This window comes from Cataglyphis hispanica, chromosome 1, assembly GCF_021464435.1.
Source record: "Cataglyphis hispanica isolate Lineage 1 chromosome 1, ULB_Chis1_1.0, whole genome shotgun sequence".
Taxonomy (NCBI): Eukaryota; Metazoa; Arthropoda; class Insecta; order Hymenoptera; family Formicidae; genus Cataglyphis; species Cataglyphis hispanica.
The window spans coordinates 11,224,993-11,248,904 of NC_065954.1; the positions used below are offsets into that span (position 1 = coordinate 11,224,993).

Here is a 23,912-nt window from a genome sequence, read left to right on the forward strand (position 1 = left end):
TTTTTCTCTCATTCACATATTGACACGAAGCGACGGTTCTTTCGAAGCGTTATATCAATTAAAAGACGGGATTTCTTTTACCCTATTCATCCGCTTATGTCTTGCCGCGGTTGCAAGTTAAAGAGTACGCCTAAGTACACCGCTTTGTCTCGTTTCTCTCGAAAGCTCGACTAATCCTCAAAAAAAAACAGATTATCAAGCACATAATGTATATTATTTCGCAAAGCATACATACTTTGCGTTGTGCAAATTTAAGGGAGTTAACTTTTGCTTCTAGGAAACGGTTTCTTTTCATGGGAAATAGAAGTATTCCGAGATTATGGACCCATTTATCTCACATAATTTATACTCCGTAAAACTCGAAAGAAAAGCCGTTAGCAAAGACGAGGGCACTCGAACGTATCTCGCCAGGATAAATTTTCACGTTTGAGAAGAATTTTTCGGCCTCGAAGAAGAGATGTTTTATATCGCGGCCAGTTTATTCGTTTGTTGCATAGAAATTCTGAGAGAGGAGGATACGCGCAATCGTGTCATCTTCACTCTCCTTTGATACGAAACTTGATCTCCGGTAAAAGTGACACCTCAGTATCGTATGTCGTGCCTTCTTTCTGTCGTGCACGACAAATTTCGATGTATCATCGGACGAAGGCATGCAAATGGCATGCAAAATCGCTTTAATAGATCACTTTAAATTGATCCCATTGATTTAAGTAGATTCTGTGGAATGCAAGTATGCTATACGAATTCACGATACACATTTTTCCACACCATAACATTTTATTTCATATTTTTTATAATCTTCATAAGTTTTATGACGCGCGCGAGATCTCAAATCTTTACTTGCATTATTTTGAGCGAAAATCGCGATTACCATAATTTCACTAAAAATCGTTGTCAAGACACAAAAGCATGAATCGTGAGGTACAGTACGTTAGTTTCGTTCAGGTAGCACGCGATTACCTTGAAATAATCCCGGGACTAGAGGTCCCTGAGTAAACGTAATTACATTATTACGGATTACAACAATTTGTGCGACAACTCTCATGACCTGGCGAAATAAAAACGAAAAGTGACAATGGAAATACCATCTACGGTGAAAATAGAAGCGATACGTAGTAAGCAAGAATTCGCGAAGAGAAGTGATAAAAAAGAGATATGAAAAGAGAAGAAGCAAAGAGAGAAAGAGAGAGGAAGAAATAACATCAGCTATAGTCGCCGGTTAATCCAAGTCTCTGATGTATGACAGCCGAGGCTGCTATTTGCCAGCTGTCACCCTCGCCACTCCCAAGATCCTCCGTCTTCTAATGCCATCGTTGTGGAAATGACAAACGGTGGAAAGTAGAAAGATAATAAGGTAGCCTTTTTTGAGGGCTGTATAAACCCCCCCAGGCGCGTAATGTTGGATCGCGATGCTTAAGAACAGTAGAAAGGCCATGACTTTTGACTCTACCTCTCGCATTTGCCATCGCCCGGACATAGATTAATATTTCACTCTCGTAGAGCCGCAGCGCGAAACTCGATAAATCCATTTCCGGCGTCTCTTCGGCATGGACGACAAGGTATTACGGTTTAAAAGAGAGAGTAATATTATAGAAAATTATATATATAGAATTCTTTCTATCTTTTGACTTTATTTTCAGATTATTATTATTATTTTTATTATTATTATATTATTATTATTATTATTATTATTATTATTATTATTGTTTTATTATTATTATCATCATTATTATTATTGTTGCTGTTATTGTTATTATTACTATTATATTAGAGTTTCTGGATATACGATTTTCTAATTCATAAATTTAATTCTTTCTCTTTTTATAACAATGGGTTTAATGAGTGCGATAAAAAGACAGATATGTCAAAATAATTGTAAATTATATTTTTGGTAGTATGATACTTATAATAACTTTAAAACATGACATAAAACTTTGGGGGTTCAAAAACCTGGAAAAAGCTATAAGATAATTGGAAAATTACTAGATTTTACATAAAATACTTGTATAAAATCTTTTTTCTGCAAGAGGAAAAGGCATGACTTATATGACTATTTCGCTGACTATTTCAGCGATTGGAGAAAAAATCACAAGGAGAGAGAAAACATTCGAAAGAATGATGGATTATCAGAGTTAGGCGCAGCGGCTGTATGCTCGTTTACGCAACATATCAACCGTGAGGGCTGTCGATTATTCCGAGTGCACGAAATTACTTACGGCGTCCGATCGATAACTCTAGAGATCTCTTTTTACACATGTTCATTGCGTTGCACGAAGAGCGCAGTCACGGCTTTCGGGTGGCGCACTCGTTTTGTTAATGAGATGAATGCGCCTTTTGGTGTTAATTAGCGGAGGATTACGAGAGATGATGAATCGATATCCGATTTCCGTTTCTGCGATTCTCTCTTTTCTGTAATAATATGATAAATGTGTATTTCTATACCTAAGGCAGCGCTCCGTGTTCCGTCGTGGATCAAAAAACACTAATATTTGCGGCAAAGCGTTTTGCATATAAATTATAGCGAAGCGTCAGAAGGTACGTTAGTCTACTACTTTGCGGAAGAAACTTGAGTAGCATGCAGTATAAGCTTCCTCGAGGAAGAAAAGTCAGCAATATAAGCCAGTAAAAATATTTCAACTGAGTAACGATATTGCGAAAGCGGTGGAGTTTCAAAACTCAAAAATTCATTCGACAAATATTTCTTTTTACATAAAAAAAAAAAAATCATCAATGATAATCTATTTTATTTTTGCTCTTGCATTTATGAGATAAGAGAGTATTGATTTTCAAATTAAGCGACTAAAGAAAAACTCTTTAGCATTTTATGAAATTTGAGATATATTGCAAATTACAAATGCATTTCAAATAATATCTCAACAAACGGCAGTGAAGATGTTATGACGACTATATTTCTCTCGTAAAATTATGTATCGAATAAAAAAAATCAATTATTTGCCGATTTCTTGAATATGAGAAACAGAATGATGAGAAAATTCTAAAAAAAAAAAACAAAAAGTTGTTTAATTTGATCGCGCAATCACATAAATATAAATACTTATTACACAACGGAACACGAAGATTAATAAGATTACACCAATCAATCCTTGAAAAAATGATCTTTGAGATACCTTCTAAGGCAGTATTCGCAGCCGAAAGAGTTTAGCAGTCGTTTCACGACGACGATAAGTTGGAGTAACATCTCATTGTTAAGTCGCTTTGTCTTATGTATGGTTTAGAAAGTTTATTTGCCTCATCAAATACACCTTCTAAAACGGACGACTTCTGGCATGCTTCTAACTCGTTATCGATTTTTTATACTCATGCAGCAGCTGTAATATTACAATAATTGCGATATTAACACTCCAATTCAACTTCATATATGACTTGTCGTCATTATGGGAATTCGCTTCGAGCACGATAACGCGTTTTGAAAAACTCCTTTACAAAGCACCTTTATTTTATACACACACAACTCTACTCTACTTTCTACTTCTAAATACATCCCATTCAACCAACAAAGATCAAATTTTAGCTCGTTTCGTACGCAATATATATGTATTAAATATATGGGCATGTGATTACTAAACTATAATGACAAACAATATAATACTTGCTGGAATAAAATTGTCTAGGGGTGTGTGTTTTTGATTCTTACAAATCAATTACCTGAGATCGTTGCCCTTGGATCTTCTCATGCCGCGCGGAGGATGTCGCGGGGGCGGCGTGCATCTGCAGTCACAGTGCATCACACACAGCGCGACGCTGGTCGCGAGAGTCACTACGAAAGGCGCCGCGAAGAAGTGCATAATGATGGTGATCTGTGCCTCGCGATTATAGTTCGCCATCACTATACTGCCGTTCACCCGGCTATAATGACAGGGAAATTTCGCGCCCTCGTAACCCAACTCGCGGGTGAAATTCTTGCAGTCGACTGTCGGCGGGTATCCGCAGCCCTTGATGTTCACCAGCAGCACCGCCTCGACGTCCCCCGGGGAGGATACTGCTCAACAAGAGATATTTTATAGTGAAGATTAGCATCGGGGAGATTCGAATTTTTCTTTTTTTTTCTTACGCTTATCGAACACGTATGCAATGTCGATCAAATTGGAATGTATTCCAATTTCATTTCGATTTCTCAAGCGGTTACATTCTATTTTACAGTCAAATAACATTGGCGAAGAGGATGGAAATTTGAAATATTCGTCTTGTTTTTTTTTTTTTTTTTTGGATTTCACATATATCTAGTCTGTTGATACAAATCATATATGTATTTCATTGATAATTTCGTCTTTTTGAAAAGTCAAAATCGCATTAAGATATTTCAAATTTCCTCTTTATTCTCTTATCTTCTTGATATTTCTCTGTATCATGTATTTCGAGCATGAAAAAATTCTTTATCAATTAAATTTATTTCGTTCCCGTACTTTATCTCGTCTAGCGTGTTTGATCCTTAAATCCTTTCGCTAAGTACACTATTATCTCATTTACAGTTACATTAGGAAAACTGAGAAATACTAAGAAACTAACTGGCGGCTTAGCGATCCTACCGGCAGTGACGGCGCCCAGAGTAGTCGTGGCGTTGGTCGCGACAGTGGTGTTCCTGCCGCCAGTGTCGTTCCTCATCGTGACGTTACTCCATGGTGTGTAGGTGACATATATGTGGGTGCACCTGTACACATCACTGGTACAACCCTCGCGGCACGAACTCCATGTGCAGTTGAAGAGACCGGCAAGTTCCTCACGTCGCGAGGTCGTGCAGATGACCGGCTGCGGCGAGAAGTCCGCCGCCAGAGTACTGATGGCCGGATCGACGTAGAGCGGCACCAGGAAGAGAAGCGCCGCACCGCCGGATGTCGCGACGAAGGCCAGAGCCGACGTGGCGTAGAAGTTAAGCCGCTGCCGGCAGGTACGCCGTGGCGGTCGGCGCCGCGACGCGCCGAACCCGAGCTCCAACAGTTTGCGACGACGTAGCTCCCGCTCGTAGAAGTCGTACCCCTCGCCACCGCCGCCGTCGTCGCTGTCTCGACGCCGATGCCCCTGATCGCTCTGGCACTGGCTGCAGCTCGCCTCCAGCAGAAGTTCGGAGCTACTTCCGCGCATCACCCGGAACGCGGCTCTTTCGAGAGGGAGACGATGCTACGCGGCTATAAGCTTCTCTTCTTCTTCGTCTTCTTCTTCTCTTGCCTCTTCTTCTTGTTCGGATGGTGCTCGCTGCTGCTTCTTGATGCTCGTTTCCGCGACGACTCATCGAGCGCGCCAATCTACAGGCCGATCATCGCTTAGGCCGTGCTTATTTATGGAGTTGTTGATTCTCTGCGGATCAACTGTCGAGCAGACATCTGTCGACCATCGTTTTCCTCGTGGATGACTCGTCCAGCAGGGGACGCGGGATCCAGTGAATTCGATCGCGTTTCCGTCTTTCGCATCTAGGAGACATTGGAGAATGAGGCCGTCTACTAGCTCGATCTTCGAAAATGCGATGTGAAGTCGAGTAGTTTTATCGTATGACTCGATGAAGGTTGCATCGAACAATATTTTCTTTATTTTTTATACAAAACTAGAGGTTTATAATAATTTGTCGCAAGAGTGCAATTAATTCGAGATTTTTAATTGACGATTATCGTTTGACCGACGAACATTTTATTGTCGCGAGCTTTCTCACCAAATTTTGACGGATATCGCGAAGAATGATCTTGAAATCGATGCAGCGTCGTAAAGCTCGAAGAACGCCATTCTCGCGAACGGTCTTGATACGACATTATGCAAGGGATCGCGGTCAATTCGATTATCGCTGTGTCTGCATCTTCAGGTCCGAAAGACGCTCGCTCAAGTAGCAGTACTTATAAATCTTGTCGTGGCGTAGATAAACCACGTACGGGTTCTTTGAGTACCTATCACTCTCTCACCTATTTTACTTTTCAGTTCTCATCTTATCGCTATACATGACGGTACACCCTAAGGTACCCCTTCTTTCGGAGGTTATCAAATTGAGTCGATCGATCACGACCTTTCAGCCGCTGCTGTTTTGTAGGAAAACGTGCATTTCAATAATGCGCGCGCGTATATAACTCGTCGCACACGTATGAAAAATCTTTTCAGAAAAGCTGCGTGACGTTCACGTGTTAGAAAATCGCGTGATATTTTTGAAATCGATAGTCCGTTGATCCCAAGTTAGGCCTGTGTCATTCGTTTTTTCCCCTTTTTTTTTGGTATCGTTAAGGCGCACGTTGTGATATTTTGAACGACGGAGATATTGAAGAGATTCGATATCGCGTTTGTAAACTTATACCAATCGGATCGATGTGACACGATCGTTGTTTATCCTCGATATACAGATCAGGTCGTTCGCGAACTTTAAGAATGATTCTCTTTCGCTGAATAAAAGCTCTTTTCCATTCGAATTGCAATCAACAGCAGTCGCGACGCTCGACGATCTGCCACGCTCTCCAGATCGATCCACCAAAAAAAAAAATAAGTAAATTACTCGAGAAGCACCTCTACGATTTGAAAATCCACGCGAGCCTCCACCGATGAATTTTGACAGAGATTCCCGATACGATTTCACGCCGAAGGATCATTCATGGTGAGCTTTATACGGATTCTATACTCAACCCCAGTTCGCATCCGCAACTGGTTGCCACGCAGCCAGAATTCCTGGCATCAGTGCCGGTCACATCGATCCTGAAATTCCCGTCACACGCGACTCCTCGTCTGTTGATAATCGATCCGCCACCACTGTCGATCCTTCCTCGGTTCATGGAACAATACACACCATAATCAAACTTGCGGTCCCTTTTTCGTGTCGAATTTTTTCCACGATTTGGGATAGGAGAAAACGTATCACGGTGAAGGCTCGTGAACGCGATAGAGGAGCCTGAAGGGATGTTTGCGGGGCCTCCTTCTTTTTACGAGCACTTGCGCGTTCTTGGCGAGTGCTGTCCGCCTCGCGGATCGCGGGTTAAAGCGTGACTATTCGACTACCTCGGCGAAGAGTCCTCAACAGGACAGGCCGTGGTCCGAAGCGACAGGGCGGGGTTCGAAGCGCGCATGAGCGACGGATATAACCCCTCGCCCTCGTACTCCGTCGTGCCACCACCGCGATGCATTCTCCTTGTTTACGCTCCTGCCTATCCCGCCTTGCTTCCTCCACTCTTCTACAGGATGTTCTATCTCATAGTGTAATATTTTTAACAGCTATCATTGATACTCATTGACATCGAATTTTTCATTTCTGCAACGAGATATATTTTTACGAGAGTGATGTTATAGGAATGTTTATATATTATTTATGTTATTGCATTTATAGAAAAATTGCTAGATTATATTAACATTTCATACATACATATTGCGACTATATAAATAATTGACATATAATACTAATCAATATATACACATTAATTAATATAATATAAGCAATTATTATATAGCTATTTTAGGAATAAATTTCATACAGTGAAAGGAGATTAAATCTTTTCCATATAAAATCCAAATATTTAAATATTTTTAATGGTTAAATTTTGAAGAGAGGAGAGTTCTATTGGATTAAAGAGTATTTTAAATTTTAAATAAGAGATAAGGATTTTTTAATATCTATATATATATATATAATTTGTAAAAATTGAATTGATATTTTTTACAGTTTATAATATAAAATCTTGTCTCAAGGCAAGTTACTTGTTCGAAAAGTTTCCAAAGTATTATTATCCGATAGATCTGGGACACTGTATATATACCACACTTCCAACGTGCTTTCTTTCACCTTTCCTCTCTCGTTTCCCTATTATTATCTTTTAATTGTGTTCTATAATGAAGCCAATTTTTTTTATTTGAAAATTTTTTTTATTCTTAGTATTTTCGTGTCACAACAGGTGGATAAATGATGATTTTAAGTTCTTTAAAAATCATTTGAGAGAGAGAGAGAGAAAGAGAAATAGATAAAATGTGGTTGATAATTAAGTTTGTAAAAAAAATTAAGAAATTCAATGCACACACAAAATGTTAATTACAAAAAATACATTAATGATTTTTTAATAATATAATTTTTTCGATTTATAAAGAAAAAAATGCAAAAATTATTTAGCACAGAAATTCATCTTTGAAATACATAATAGAAATGCAAAAATTATTTAGCACAGAAATTCATTTTTTGAATACATTGTAGACATATAATATTCACATAATTACACGATCTACGATTTAAAATTAAGATAAAAGGTATCGATACTTTTGATATTATTGATAGTATCAATCTCGTTTATTTGCATTACCAATATTGCATTACCTATACGAGTCTCCCGAAAATACTGGTCCTGCGTACGTGTCGATTTTATCTAGCTGCGAGGTAGATTTTATTATACTTCGTATGTGATGTTGCATACTAATAGTTTTCGAGATCATTGCGGACGTTTGGGACGCAATCTACTTCTCTTCAGGGAATTGATTCCTGATTGTGACACACGTAACAAAACTACATGCAATTCCTGCGAGAGTTGGCTATACCTATCTTACATGCTGCAACGAAAAATTCAAGAGTGGAGTCCGAGATCCGTACCGATCGTCTTAAATCATCGGCTACGGGATGATCTAATTTGCCACTTAAATCGCGATTCGAATGCCCGATATATGTGTAGACGCGATCACTTGGGAATTTATTAGCACGCTAAACCCTCTCGTGATTTTCGATCATTGCGATCATGCTTGTCTCACCGAAACTGATGCGGCCAAGCTACGTGATTTAGGTGACATATCGGAAGCATTAGGTCACACCTATCGTCGTTCGATAACGAAGACTCAAAGAAAGCATGCTGGATCTAGCAAACTTATCAAGATTTACACATACTCCACGTTGAGCGATAGCGTACAATGCTTCGTGTCTGCAAATTTATATGATGCTGTTAATTAATTTTATACAAATGTTTTGTAATACATTATTTAATGTACTATAATATATATATATACATGTAATGCATTCCTTTTTTATAGAACAAATTATTTCTTAGATAAATTAAATTATTAATATTAACTTTTATAATGAAGAAATATATAATATTATAAAATGGAATATAAATCAAACAATTAAGTTTTAATACCAAGATATAATTAAAACCAAGCATCTTTTGTGCAATGAGATACATACATAAAGAAATTCTTTTATGAAATTTATATATCATATAATTATATATATATATATATATATATATATATATATATATATAAAATTATATAATATATAATTGAAAAATATGTTTTATTAATTATCAAAATAACAAAAGTTTTGAACAACATTATGTTACTATTCGATTATGTGTAATCAAATTGTCGCAGTAAATTATTATAAGATCGAGCATAATTATTACCTGCCAAAATTATATTATAAAGAAATGAATATTTTTTCGTCATTTTCTTGATTCCTCTGATGATCACAATATCGGAAAGCAATCACAATATGCAAAGCATAAAAACAACAAATTTATATGTAGATGTAACATATTATCACAATAATCAATTACACAACTCTATTTAAACGTTATATTAAAAATTTCAAATGAAAAAAACATATATATTATCAGAGAGAAGCCTGAGAGCGGCCATCCCGGCGTTTTTCGTACGATAACTCTCGGTTCCGTACAGCAGCGCCTCTACGTTTATTTTACGGCGGCTTGGAACTACAGGGCCACGTCCATTTTCAGGCAGGATAAAACAGCCAGTTGGTTCACTTCCGTGCTACGTCCACTTTTCAATTTTAGTTCACATCTGTGCTACATCCACTTTTCGATATTGTCGATAATGGTAGTACACTGATCGCTAGACAAAGAGAGAGATGATCGCGCCGTCTTCGTCTCTCTTTCATTGCGTATGTGTAGCGTCCATGAAAGCACATGACCAACGTATTGAGCACACGGTTGCGATTGTGGGATTAGATAACATCAGACAAGGAGCGATAATCGTATGCTATCCTTGTTTCTCTAGCGTATCGCTTTACGACCGAAATATGGGTTGAAACTGAAGGCCATTGCACGTTAAAAAATTTTAATCGTGATCGTAAAGCCATAAGTAAATCAACCAATCACAGGTCAAACATTCTTATTATGTTTAGAATGTTTGATTGTGATTGGTCAATTTTCTTACGGCCTTATGATTACGACTAAAATTTTTTAACGTGCAATGGCCTTGAAAATCCTTTTTGGCCTCTCATTGCAGAAAGCAGTATCGCAACAAGACTAATAAGCACCCACTTTTTGCAAATTTTATACTTGCGTATATATATATATATATATATATATATATATATATATATATATATATATGAATATATATGTGTTTAAATTATAATTAAAATTATACGTGCAATTAAATATTGTTTGATAATCAATAATAATAGAATAATAATAGAAGAATAATAGAATTTGTTGCTTTGTGACTATCAATACTTTGTGTATCATATCAACGGGAAATAGTACGGTTGCCAATTCTTGTTTGGCATTATTGTTTAACAATCGTAATCGCAATTTCATAAGCTAACAATTGTATTATTTTTTTTTCAATTGTACAGATATCGTGTAAATACAGATGTACATAAGTATTGAGGAACGTTCCGTATATAAAAGTATTATTAAAATAAATTTCGATAAAACAATTTTAGAAAAAAAAATAATTTTTATAAGATAATTTTCTACGATAAAATAATTTATTTTATATATTTTTGTTATCTTCATAAAGTATTAATACTTTCTCTCTGATATTACGTATATATAGATAGACATCTTTTTCATACTTAAAAATTTGTTATATGTAGTGGCCTCTGTCGACCGCGGTATAAACCATCAATACCATTGCTATTTCCCTAGACAGTAACATCCGGTATCGGAGATACGTGGCAGCTCTGCTGACTCGACAATCCCGCCAATCGCCATGCGTCTTGACCAGCGTTCGACCAATCCCAATCATCGTGTCCGGCGTCCCATAATGCATTGAGAGTAGCATGGAGGGGGACCAAGTTGCCGTATTAATCGTCGCGACTGCACTCGTCGTTCTCTCTCCGTTGCCGGACGCCGTGGTGTACATTTCTTCTGGACGACGGAACGACGGGAACAATTTCGATCGTAGGGAAGCTTGAGGTTTTCGCTGGTGACACGAGCCGAGGAGAGGACGTTGAAGGAACCCTCTCTGACAGCCATGGCCGGAACGGAGACTCCGAACGTAAAGTCAGAGGCAGCGAGTACACCAACAGAAAACAGCAATGAAAATCCGCGTGAGAGAAATCCACCGGGCGGCGGTGGTGGCGGCGGCGGAGGTGGCGGTAATCGTGGACCTCGCGGCCGCAAAGGCGGCACGCGTTTCTCAAGTCGTGGCGGTGGCGGAGGAATGAGTGGCGGAATGGGCGGCGGCGGCGGCGGTGGTGGCAGAAACGAGGCGGTAATTATTTTTTCTAGTATTTTCCTGAATTTTTTTTGTTTCCTTTTTTTTCGAGATATCACCCTCAAAAATTTCGCGTCGTCTTGGCGCCATGTTGGTAAAATGAATGAAACGTAAATTCGTTCAAGAGCCGGCCGCTTATCTCTCGGGCGATATCTCGAAGGCTTAGATCACGAAATTGCGGCATTTTCTTTGTACGAGAGCAATCCTAGATGAAGAATTTTGTTTTAAAATTTTTCGACGTGGATTCGGGAAATAGCTTGTGCAAGAAAATTACGTTTTCTACAGAATATAGCGCATAGTTATTGAAATTGGAATAAACCATGCGTTCGTAATAAGTAGATTTTTGATTATGTTTACGGTGCCGCATTATCTCATTAAATTCGATAATGTTTAAATATTGAGCAATTGAAAAAATATGAATCATCCATAACGTACTTTAGAGTTTGCCGAATAGATACAAAATGGCGTCCTTGCGTGCAAAATGGCGATTTATATTCCTAAAATTGTGCGTTGCACGTGCTCCTCAAAAAGCTTGAGATGAATATTTTTATCATTCAGTAAGAAGTTGATACAATTATACAAAAATTTGATGAATGAATTAATATTTTAAATATATTAATATATATAATATATTAATAATGATATACATTTATATTATTAATTAAAATCATTGTGTTTAAAATGTACAATCATTTTTTAACTGTTTTAGTAGTCACTAAGTATCTCCATAAACTTAAAAATTGGTAGTAGCAGAAATATCTTTTAAATAACATATTTCATAAATGCATTTTATTAACACTTATTTTTAATTAACAGATGCAGCACTTAAACACTATATAACTGCACTAATGCTATACACAAATAATAGCTAAAGTTGTCAAATTGTTTTAAAATTGTATAGAATATATAAATATTAATATTGTTACTTGTACATGTGTTGTACTACTATATTACATTATGTGTTGTTATTTATTGAAAATTGAACTGAACGTTTTGACTGACCTAATATTTTTTTATTGACTTATTATATGGAGATAATTTTTTAATTTTAATAGATGAAAATGAGTGACTCCATGGATGGAGGGATGGATAACCCATTACCTGAAAGTGGTATGGGTGGTGGCATGGGTATGGGTATGGGCATGGGTCGTGGCGGTGGAATGCGAGGAGGTGGAAGAGGTGGTCGCGGTGGTGGCGATAGAAACATGGCCAACAGATCGCAAGATGTAAGTTTATATCTAATATTCTTTATATATTTTTTTTTAGTATGTAAAGTGTATATATATATATATATATATATATATATATATAATTATCTTTTATCAAGATGTTTTGACTACATTTGGATGTTACTTTCAGGATCGATTAATGGAACGAGTTATGGCTATTGGTGGACCCACTCATGAATTACCTCCACAAGACACAACGGAAAAGAAATTTAGTGGAAGGAATCGTTTATATATTGGAAATTTGACAAACGATGTGACCGAAGAAGAAATACAGACTATGTTTCAAAAATATGGAGAAATATCTGAATTATTTGTAAATAAAGAGAAGAGTTTTGCTTTTCTCCGAATGGTGATTACAAATTATATATAATTATTTTATTATTAAATTATATACGACTGTATAAATTTTTCTTATTACAATATGAAATGATTATAATAATTACCGTTTGACGCACCATGATGAAACTTTTTGGCTGTTTAATTTTGAATGATTATTGTTATTAAAATATCTTATACTTTTTATAGTGATATATTAGAAGATAATTATTCTTTTTTTTCTTCTATTTCTAGGATTATAAAGCAAATGCTGATACAGCAAAACGTGAATTAGATGGTACAATGCGCAAGGGTCGTGCACTAAAGGTACGCTTTGCTCCTCATTCATCGACGATCAAAGTAAAAAATCTCACTCCATGGACATCTAACGAACTTCTCGAAAGAGCTTTCGGAGTATTCGGCGAAATTGAGCGCGCGATAGTTAAAGTTGACGAAAGAGGCAAAAGCACTGGTGAAGGAATCGTCGAATTTTGCCGAAAACCATCCGCTCAGCTGGCTCTGAGGAAATGTACAGAAGGTTGCTACTTTGTCACAGCGTAAGTTACTAAAATTTTTCGACATACTTTAAAAAATCCCCAACGCCACGCTTGTTTGATGTATTGTAATCTACAAACAAGTGCCAATTGTTATAATTCTAGGGGTATAAAAAAATACAGTTTCACATAGGAAACATGGTTAATTAAATCTATAATTTACTGTGTGCTGACTCGTGAAACACAAGATTATTAAATTCAAAATAAAAATTGATCTAAAAAATTGAAATTTAAAAAATTTGATTCTATCTTTTAGTTCTCTTCGACCAGTAGTCGTGGAACTGTTTGAACAACAGGATGATGTGGATGGTTATCCTGACAAAAATCTGCCACGCAAAAATCCAGAATTCTTCAAAGCACGTGAAATTGGGCCGCGCTTTGCGCAATTAGGAAGTTTCGAGCACGAGTACGGTACGCGATGGAAGCAATTACACGAACTGTACAAACAGAAGGAGGAGGCATTAAAACGAGAAATGGCGATGGAAGAAGAAAAATTAGAAGCTCAAATGGAGTTCGCTAGATATGAACATGAAACAGAACTTTTGAGAGAACGTATGTATTTTAATTTGTGTGTACTAGTTTTTAAAATACTATCTTTATAATCATATAAATATAAATAATCGTATTTTTTATATCGCAGAATTGCGTATGCGCGAGGCGGATCGCGAAAGACAGAAAAGAGAGTGGGAAATGAAAGAGCGACAAGCCGAAGAACAGAGGACTCGCGAGGAGGAATTAAGACGTCGCCAACAGGAAGAAATGGCGATACGGATAAGGAGACAAGAAGAAGAATTACATAGGCGTCAACAAGAGAACAATTTGTTTATGCAGGTGTGTTGAAATTCTTATCATGCTCGTAATATTGTACAGAATGGAAAATAATCATTCGCAGGGATTCAGAGAAAAATACATCTTATGTAGGGAAGCCACAAATTTGTGTTAAATAAAGTTTTGAACTTTTCACACACATTGCATTTTTCTCTGGATCTTTTGGAGCAAATGATAATTTTCTACCCCATAGTTTTTTTTCTTAAAATGACAAATTAATTATTTAAATTATTATAAACTCTCTTATAATTATCTTTTTTTATATTCAAGGAGCAAGCAATCCGTAGTGGAAGCGGAAAAAATTACGATTCTGTAAGCAACAATGATCGTGATGGATATGGTCAACCTGATGGTAAGTGTTGAATTTTTATATAAGAAAAAGAAATCATTTAAAACTATATCAAGATATAATTAGAACTATTAGTATAATTTTATAAAATAATCTATATTATATATATATATATATATATATATATATATATATATATATATGTATACATATATGTATATATATAATATAGAACTACACACATATCTTATAAATTTATAATATTGTTATTTTGTAATAATTTATATTTTTATTTATAGTTTTTTTTAGTAGTATTATAGTTTATTAGTATTATATTTTTACATCTCATACGATATAATTGTATTATTTCAGGTGGAAGCGGCATACCTGTGGTAACGTATCCCTTTTATTTACTACTTTATTTTTTAACCTATATTCTAGCATTAAGATGTTCTTTCTTGCGGAATTTACTTCCTTTTTATAGAAATTTTCTTTTTTTCCATTCTTGAGCGGTACAATTTCGAAATATATTCTCATTGCGCAAACTTTATTCAATTACAATGAGTGGAATATTGCGTCATGCATGATTTGTTGCAAAACGCAGATATTGATGTGATATATATAACACAACAAAGTTAAATTAGGAGGGTTAATAAAATATTATCCCTACTATTATTCCCAATTGAGCATGCTCTTCAATATAAACAGAGTTCTAATGTCTGCAAAATCAATGAATATTTTTTTCATTATTTTAATTTTAAAACCAAAAAAAAAAAAAAACTAAAAAATAAAATAAAGTATCGTAAAAGTCAATTTCTGATAATTATAACATGTGGAGGAATCAATGATGTGCATAGTAACATACTTGGACAATGAAAAACGATACTTCAGTATTACCTGAAGTGTCAATACTTCAACAATGACTTTTTAGTTATATTCAAAATAATCTTCATTAATCGACATTGCTGTATGCAAAAAATCTAAACTATTATATATAGCTATTAGATATTATTAAATCTAACAGAGATGAGTACATTTCTACTAAAGATAAGAGTGATTTCGTTTTGCATCTTAAGATGCACGAATATCTCAATTTATAAAATCTATTGCTCGCTTTATGGTATGAAATCATCTATGGGAAGTGCCAATGCCAATTTTACTCTGAAAGTTTTATTTTCTTAATACATATTGCCAAGCTCGTTATATATGCGAACAGCGCAATATCTAAATTTTACTGCAGGGTTGGGACAAATTGATAAACTGCAGTTTTAATTATAAAAGAAGCTTTTTACTACTCTGCTACAAACATTGTAGTTAGGATTAGTGATGAAATAACATCATTAATAACCTCGACCAGGTTTCGCTATATATCAATTAATATTAAAATATAATTAGGAGTTTATTAGACATTTAGGAATTTATAGACACAGAAAAACTTATTTTAGGTGATACTTCTGGTCTTTCGAAATTGACTTATGAGATATAATGCCAGGTATAAATTGATACCTATCATTATGATAATACCTCTTTAACTCTTCGTACACACTTTCATAAAAATTAGATCTAAAAATATAACTGCCACATTGGTCTCTCCACATGATTGCAGACAGGAGACTCTGTGATCTATTATTCTGTTGTAGCATTAAGATCAATTTCGTTTACTATGGAACATCTACTATGAACATCTACTATGAAACGTTCATAATTTGATATCGCGACGTTTATCATGCTTTCTGTGATAAATTATGAAAGAAATAATGCGGCGAAAAAATATTTGCGAAATAATGCAGTTCCATAGTAACTATGTATTATATATTGACCAAGAAATGCCCAACTAGACTTTTCTCCATAGTTTTATTAAGATATTATTGAGACGAAAATATCTTTCAGGAAATTTAACTCATATCTTGCCAGATTCTTCAACTAGATTGATCTCAATTTTGTCTACTTCTTTTAAACTTTATTTTAGAACTTCAATACAAGCATACTCTTATAGGATATTAATATCCATGCACATTTTTATATGTGTCTGTTTATATAATATTCATATTTTATATTATATAAAAATATATATATATATATATATATATATATATATATATATTTTATATATCTATAGGAATACTGACCTATGCAATACAATACGTATTTAAAGTACGAGTACTAAAAAAGAACTTGCTTAGAGACCTTGATCACGTCTCTTTGCTACTTGCATTTGTGCTCGGAACTTAAATTATGTAGAAGCTTAATGTCAGTTCCTTTCTAACTTAAGCAACGAAAATTATTTTCAGCTTTTTTTAAGACGTGAAATTAATTTATCACATGATAAACTGATGAATTAACCATTTTTTATTCCGATATTTCTTGATATATATCATATTATATTTATTGTATCATAGTATATTTATTGACAATTCTTCATTACTCTTTAATTACGAGATACAAGCTCGTTTGTAAATTTTCTATCCAATATACAACAATTATCCGACTACTTAATAATTGTTATACTTTATTGGGATTGGGAAAACAATTTATTTAGATTAACCATATAAAATATAGGCGTACAAACATTGCGTTTGTACTATGTATACATCTATCTATACAGGGAACACAGATAATTTCTATTTATCGCTATGCGATATGTAAAATGAAATAGACCTTATCGTCACCTAATTTATAGCATCTCTGATATACTAAACATATCGATTGCATTATTACAAATTAGCAATAATCTTCATAATAATTTATCAATTGACCAATTTATCTTTTATCTTTTAACTTCAACTATAATTTGAAATTCTCAATTCGCTGATACGCAATACAATTGCAGAGCGATTGTATTTATTGTTATGTCCGAAATGAGGATTCCGAGTTTTTACTCTTAGGTCGAAGTCGTGTTTAAGAGGATAAATTGTATAGGATAAAATTATGGAAGCATAGTAAATGATCACACTGATATATTTGCCCATTGATATTGCCCTAACGAAAGTATTGTCTGTTTCTCTACGTTGGGCATTCTCTTGGTCTAATAATTAATCGATGTCACAGAACGTATATCCGCCAGAAAAAAAGAAAATCTATATTAATAAGAGCTGTATTTAACGCAGTGTAAACTGCGCACATCAACGCACAAACAGCAATCTAACATTGTGTTTTCCCCTTTCTTTTCTATGTGATTTGACGAAAATTGACGATGACCTGTGCTGCTGTCAAACATGGATGGTCGCCCTGAACCGTACGGAATGTACTTATGGTACATCCGCAAATCACACGCACACACGCGTATCGTGCGTTTCTCTTTGCGAACGACTTTCTCATCAATAATTACCAACAAAAATTCCCATACAATTCTTATGCTTTGCATATTTCGGTAGGATCCAAAATCCTTCATGGATGCGTATAATAATATGGATCGCGGTAGTCGAGGGGGAGGTTATAACGATGACCGCGGACAGATAATGGATTTAATGGACATGAGGGTTGATATGGGCAATATGGGTGGTAGCCGCGGTGGTAGTGGTGGTAGTGGACGTTGGCAAGGAAACGACCGAAATCGCCCAGACGATTATCCTAATAAACGCCGACGATATTAAACAATGCGCAATATGGAATCTTGTTCCGTTGATTTTTTGAAGCGATACTACAAATCGTACTATGTCCTTCATTCATTTCTCTCAATTTTATATCACTTGTCTATCTTGATAACCCAAAGAGCAAATGGAGAAGGAGTAGTATAGAAGATGGAATATGATTTATAAGGACATTGGACATCCAGAATAAATATTCCGATTTGCGAATTCGAGATGCGTGAAAAAGTTTGGATTTAGACGCCATAGTGTTTTGATACTTCGACAGATTCTGTGTCCTCCAAATAACATTTCTTCTCGATGTACTCCCGTTGGATATCAACGATATATTCAATTATTAAGAGAATTAATGCCATCAACTTACTATACGTTTTAGAAATCTGCTTTAAATTGCTGTTTATACGCTGAGAAATCTATGCAAAATATCATTAATTCAAAAATAATATTTCACGTACATTGTTTTATTAGACACAATTTATTTCGCAATTTCATCTTCACACATACACACACACACACACACACAACTCGTGTCATGACTTCAAACACATCAGAAACTTGAGTCTTATACTTCATAGTTAATATATTTCATATTTATGGTATATAAATATGAGGAACCCATAATCTATATATTTATATATCACATTATGAAATAAGATTCAAAGGGATAATTTATTTGAAGATGTTTGGAAAATGTAAATAATATTAGGATAACAGAGTATAATTTTGTTTTTGTCTTGTGACATGGCTTTTTTTTAATACGCCATTACATTATTAAATTTTTCATTCTAAAAATTTGGACAATATCATTTATAACTATTTCTCATAAAATTAGATTATATTTTACTTAGCAGGCTACAATTATCTTCTTGATAAAATTAGATCTTCTTTACCTTATTATTTTATATTTTATCTAAATTATAAAAACAATATTAATGTATAAGATGTCATGACTGGAATGAAATGATTCCAAGCAAGATCTGCACTAATACATTTGCTTTATTCTGAAGATTAGTATTATGTCGTTGTCTAGGTGTGCTAAGCATGGTGAACGCATCATGATATGCAAATTTGTCAGTTCTTAAATATCCATCAGTGATTATTTTAGTATAAGATATATATACACATATATACATACATACGTGCAGTATACTATCCGCAAATACAATATTCAATACTTTGTGAAAAAAAAAACTTGATCTATAGAGAGGAGTAATTTTAAAAATAAAGGTATACAATATACAAATTTATATATATATACATATTAATTTTACTGATTACTATCTATTACTCTATTTCTTTCATATAAATTGCGTACAAAACTGATTTTAAAATACAGATTACATTTCTCTTTTGCTATTACATAAAATATTTCCTGATTACAGTTTTTTTATTTTCAGTTCAACGATTTTTTATATCTTCTGTAGACAAGATTTTACAAATTGAAATTATATATTTCGAAAAGGTTTCTGTATGCTTTAGGATATTTATTTTTTTATTTTTTAATCTATGTTATTGTTTAATCTACGTATATCTGAAAGATCAAAATTGCTTAAAGTTGTACTTCGTATATAGTTTGTGTGTGAAAAATTAGAATTTATAATAATAGTCATTAAATAAACCGATACACGCATCGTAAGTTTATAAAAATTAAAATATTCTATTAGAAAATATCGATAAAAGAATATTTTATACTAGCTAAGGTTCTCTTTAAAACAGATTTTCTAATAAATGATTTTGGAATATTTGAAAAAAGATTTATAAAAGTGATTTTTATAAGAATCTACAATTGTTAAAAGAGTTGTATACTAAATTTTCATTATTTAATTATATATAGGAAGTTTTTAATTCTTATACAATGTATGGTAAAAAAGATATTTTTTTATACAAAAATAGTCTGATTTTACAAAATATGTCTACGATTCAAAGATTTTCTATCAATGTAATTTCCATTTTCATTATTTGTGATGATATGACAATTTTGTGTATTGTCCTGATTCTTTAAGAATCATAAGAAGATCACTAAATAATAAGAAAAAAAAAAAAACATTTTTGAAGAATCTTCCACGTTCCCGTATTTAATAGCAACATAATATTCATTTAGAACTGAATATAATTAATCAAGAATCTTTTTTAACGGAGAAGAGACTGCAATCACAAGATAAGCTTACTTACTCGAAACTGCTAGTCAATGAACTACCTGTTAACGAGGTGAGTAAATTTTGTAAAACTGTTATTATATATATGCATAATTTTATTTTAATCTTCGGGTGGGACGTTGAACCATTAGCAAAAATTACAAAGTAATCATTTATCGATTACTAAATATGAATCATATTTTAAATATTTTTTATATATAATTATTTTTGTAACTTTTAGAACATATACATGTATATTATGTGAACAGACTATGTATTAGATTACTTTGTAACGTTTGCTGACTGAGAATGTACTGATAAAATTGATTGGAATTTATATAGGCTAACAAATATGCAACTAAGATTGTTCAAACAGATGATTTTACACTTCGTAAATCGCTTTTATCTCTGGAGACTTATTTAATAATAAATCTTATTCTAATAAATTTTACTCTAAATATAATCATATGTGACGAATTAAGCATTTGATCAGCCTAGACGGTACTTCTTTTTACCTATGACAACTACGATATGTGGACGCGTACTTTAATGAAAGGTTGTCTAGGTCTAGCTATTAAAATCTAGGCTGTGATATATAGATAACAAATTTAACAAATTCTTACTTTTATGTCACTTTGAGTGACAAGTAATATAAGATGATATATATTTTATATTAGTTCTGAGAAAAACACTTTTTTATATAGCGATGTGATATTATTTAAAGAATACTCTTATGAAATAGAAAATGTGTGGACATTGACTATATAAAATAATTTTATTAAGAAGGAAACGATTTTTTTAGCACACATAGATATTACTAACCACTCGGTTATGACTAAATACGAGAAAAATGCAGATGTCTGTATTGTATTACACTATGCAACTTTATAGCTATAAGAAATATTTCATAATAATATAAACTTGTATAGAGAGAGATGTGAAATAATTCCATTTCAAAAAAATTTTTTCTTGTAGTTAAAGACACTCTAATGATATCTTCGAAATTATGTTTCTAGCACAAACATAGTCAAAGTTAGTTGCGACTAATACTTGTTTTTTTATCGCATTGTGAAAAAAATGAATATTTTTTCAAGAAATTTTTGAATCTCTTCTCGATATATTTTTAGGTACATATGTATTTTTGTGTACACTGCAACATTATATGATCAAAACATTTTATGGTTAACATAATATGTTTGGTCATATATATATATATATATATATATATATAATTACATATCTATAATTATCTTATATATATCTATAATTACATAATATGGTAAACATATTAGAATACACTAAAAATTTGATCGTTCTGAATAACGAAACTTAAAATTAGGAATTATCTGCAATATCTACAATAGCTTTTTTTAAAATCAACAATATATAATTTTGTATGATAATCGCATAATAACGGCATATTTACAAATGTTTTTAATGACATAGTTTTAAAATTTTAACACATTTAAGCAGTGTGAATGAATTTCATAATCTACTATATCTGAAAAATTATTTTCTTATATTTTTTATGTGTTCATAGATCAACATATACACACACACATATATATATATATATATATATATATATATATATATATATATATATATGAAACTTCAGGAACATACACACATATATACAATATACACATATTACAATTTACATTTAAAACACGTAAATAATACAAGTGTTATTTTAATCATATTACTGTTTTATATGGCGTTAAAAATTATTATGCTTGCATTAAAAAATTGAAATAAAATACATAATGCTATCAGAGTTCATTAAACAACTTGTACTTCGTGTTTTATAGGCTGAAGTTAATTATACATGAACGTCCAAGTTTTTAAAATCTAAATCACCTAAAGACATTCTTAACAAGCATATATTTATCAAACGTTATATGTTTTCAGATTTGCGCACCAGCTGGTTGAACAGAAAGATCATTCAGAAATATATATAGGTATTTTTTAATATTACCTTATTCAATTAGTTTTATAAAGAATTTTAGGAGTTAATAATTAGAGTTGTGTCTAATTATTATCTATATGTGTGATTAAATTTTCCTTTTGCATAGAAATGTATATATAAAGTTCTCTTATTTTACAATAATTTGTGCTATATCTTTTGCTGATTCATTCTTAATAAGCACATTATAACATAAATATTGTTTATTTCGAAGATCTGTGATAGTAAAAAGATTCCAACGTACTGATAACGCTTAGACAATTTTACTGATATTGATGAATATTTTTTACATTCGATAATATTATTTTTTCTTATGATTTACAGTCTGACATCTTGAAACAACGCCCATATTTAACGTTATTACATGAAGTATATAATACTTAGTCTGTATACGATTAAGGTTTGTAAAATTTTTAATATATATATGCACACACACACATAATATATATATTATTGTTTTTTATTTTACTGATTTGTTTGTTATGATGATAGATTTTTTATAAATGATTCTGATCTAATGATCTAATGATTTATAATTGTCCTAACGTGTACTGAATCTAATCGAGACATTATATACACAATTAATATGATAATATTATGCATATGTCGTTAACTTCACTATTTTTTATTTTTGTGTTAAAGGTCCATAGTGAAGAGGACGCAAATTGATATGATACATAGGACACAATCAATTATAATTAAAGGTGAGAATAATTGTAAGAAATATTTATTAAAAAAAAAAAAATACGTGCGCACATGTTTTAAATATATTATATGTGTATATATATATATACATATATATATATATATATATATATATATATATATATATCCTAAAAACGATTGATATAAATATTTAATATTATAATTTTATCAATATTCATATAAAATATCAAGACTGCAATGATGATATTCTTTCGGGGCTGAAACCTGATGTCAAAAATCTAATTCCAACGTGTACATTTTTTTAACTGAAGCAAGTCTTGAATTACATTTTGCTTTTTGGTTAATTAGTTATCTACTTCTAGTTTTTAATTAAGATGTTTTGTACAGGGATCTCACGAGGCACTCAAGAATATCTTTTGCCAACAAGTGAAAAAAAGGTAAAGTTTACCCATACTTGATTAACATATAAAAGAAAAAAAATTTGATACAAAACGATTAGGCATGATAGAAAATATGAATTGAGTAAAGAATATTGTAACAAGTTAGTTTGCGTTTTATTAATGATATAGTCAACTAAATTTCTTTTAAATAAAAAAAAGTTGTTAATAACATTTTTTATTACAAAAATATAAATAGATTACATATATACAAATAATCTTTTTATATAATAAATGATCTGATGAATTGTGGCTAGAGTCCTGAATGAAAGATGATAAATTATTCATTTACTGATATTTGTACGGCATTTAAATTTCTACTCTGAATTCTTTTTTACAAAAGTAATCAATTTCTGTTTGTTACAGCATTTTTTACAGTGGTGCAGTGATACGAAAGGAGGAAACTTATTCAAAAATTTATATTAAATTTTTTATATCTGAATAAAAACTTGATTATTAATAATAATAGTGTATTGAAACCAATTTAT

The 23,912-nt window shown here is 32.8% G+C and overlaps 2 protein-coding genes across 4 annotated transcripts in view; one reads left to right on the forward strand and one right to left on the reverse strand.

Annotated features, from left to right (window-relative positions):
• The window catches only part of LOC126850936 (uncharacterized), a 28,314-nt gene extending 21,356 nt beyond the window's left edge, over nucleotides 1-6,958 (reverse strand). Inside the window, exons 1-4 of one of the 2 annotated variants that reach the window (XR_007687611.1) lie at nucleotides 4,548-6,958; nucleotides 3,667-4,000; nucleotides 3,129-3,329; nucleotides 1,950-2,409 (exon numbers count right to left, since the gene is read on the reverse strand). Coding sequence is in view for 1 of the 2 variants with exons in the window: in XM_050594429.1 (XP_050450386.1) it covers nucleotides 3,667-4,000; nucleotides 4,548-5,100 (887 nt within the window). In the remaining variant the exon portion in view is untranslated. Of the gene's footprint in view, nucleotides 1-1,949; nucleotides 2,410-3,128; nucleotides 3,330-3,666; nucleotides 4,001-4,547 lie in introns of those variants that run through there. The other variant, XM_050594429.1, reaches the window with a different exon arrangement.
• A 4,059-nt stretch (nucleotides 6,959-11,017) lies between these two features.
• On the forward strand, nucleotides 11,018-23,890 carry LOC126850314 (hrp65 protein). 2 transcript variants are annotated; one of them, XR_007687531.1, is made up of 13 exons: nucleotides 11,018-11,415; nucleotides 12,474-12,644; nucleotides 12,778-12,996; nucleotides 13,218-13,519; nucleotides 13,773-14,068; nucleotides 14,157-14,347; nucleotides 14,615-14,696; nucleotides 15,006-15,025; nucleotides 22,267-22,316; nucleotides 22,646-22,721; nucleotides 22,964-23,025; nucleotides 23,375-23,424; nucleotides 23,791-23,890. XR_007687531.1 is itself a non-coding variant. In XM_050593184.1 (9 exons), the coding sequence occupies exons 1-9, from the start codon at nucleotides 11,176-11,178 to the stop codon at nucleotides 18,224-18,226; spliced, it is 1,740 nt and encodes a 579-aa protein (XP_050449141.1). In that variant the 5' UTR covers nucleotides 11,018-11,175; the 3' UTR covers nucleotides 18,227-19,467. The 2 variants fall into 2 exon arrangements, 1 of the variants encoding a protein (XP_050449141.1); XM_050593184.1 differs by lacking the exons at nucleotides 22,267-22,316; nucleotides 22,646-22,721; nucleotides 22,964-23,025; nucleotides 23,375-23,424; nucleotides 23,791-23,890 and adding an exon at nucleotides 18,008-19,467.
• The last annotated feature ends 22 nt before the right edge of the window (nucleotides 23,891-23,912 follow it).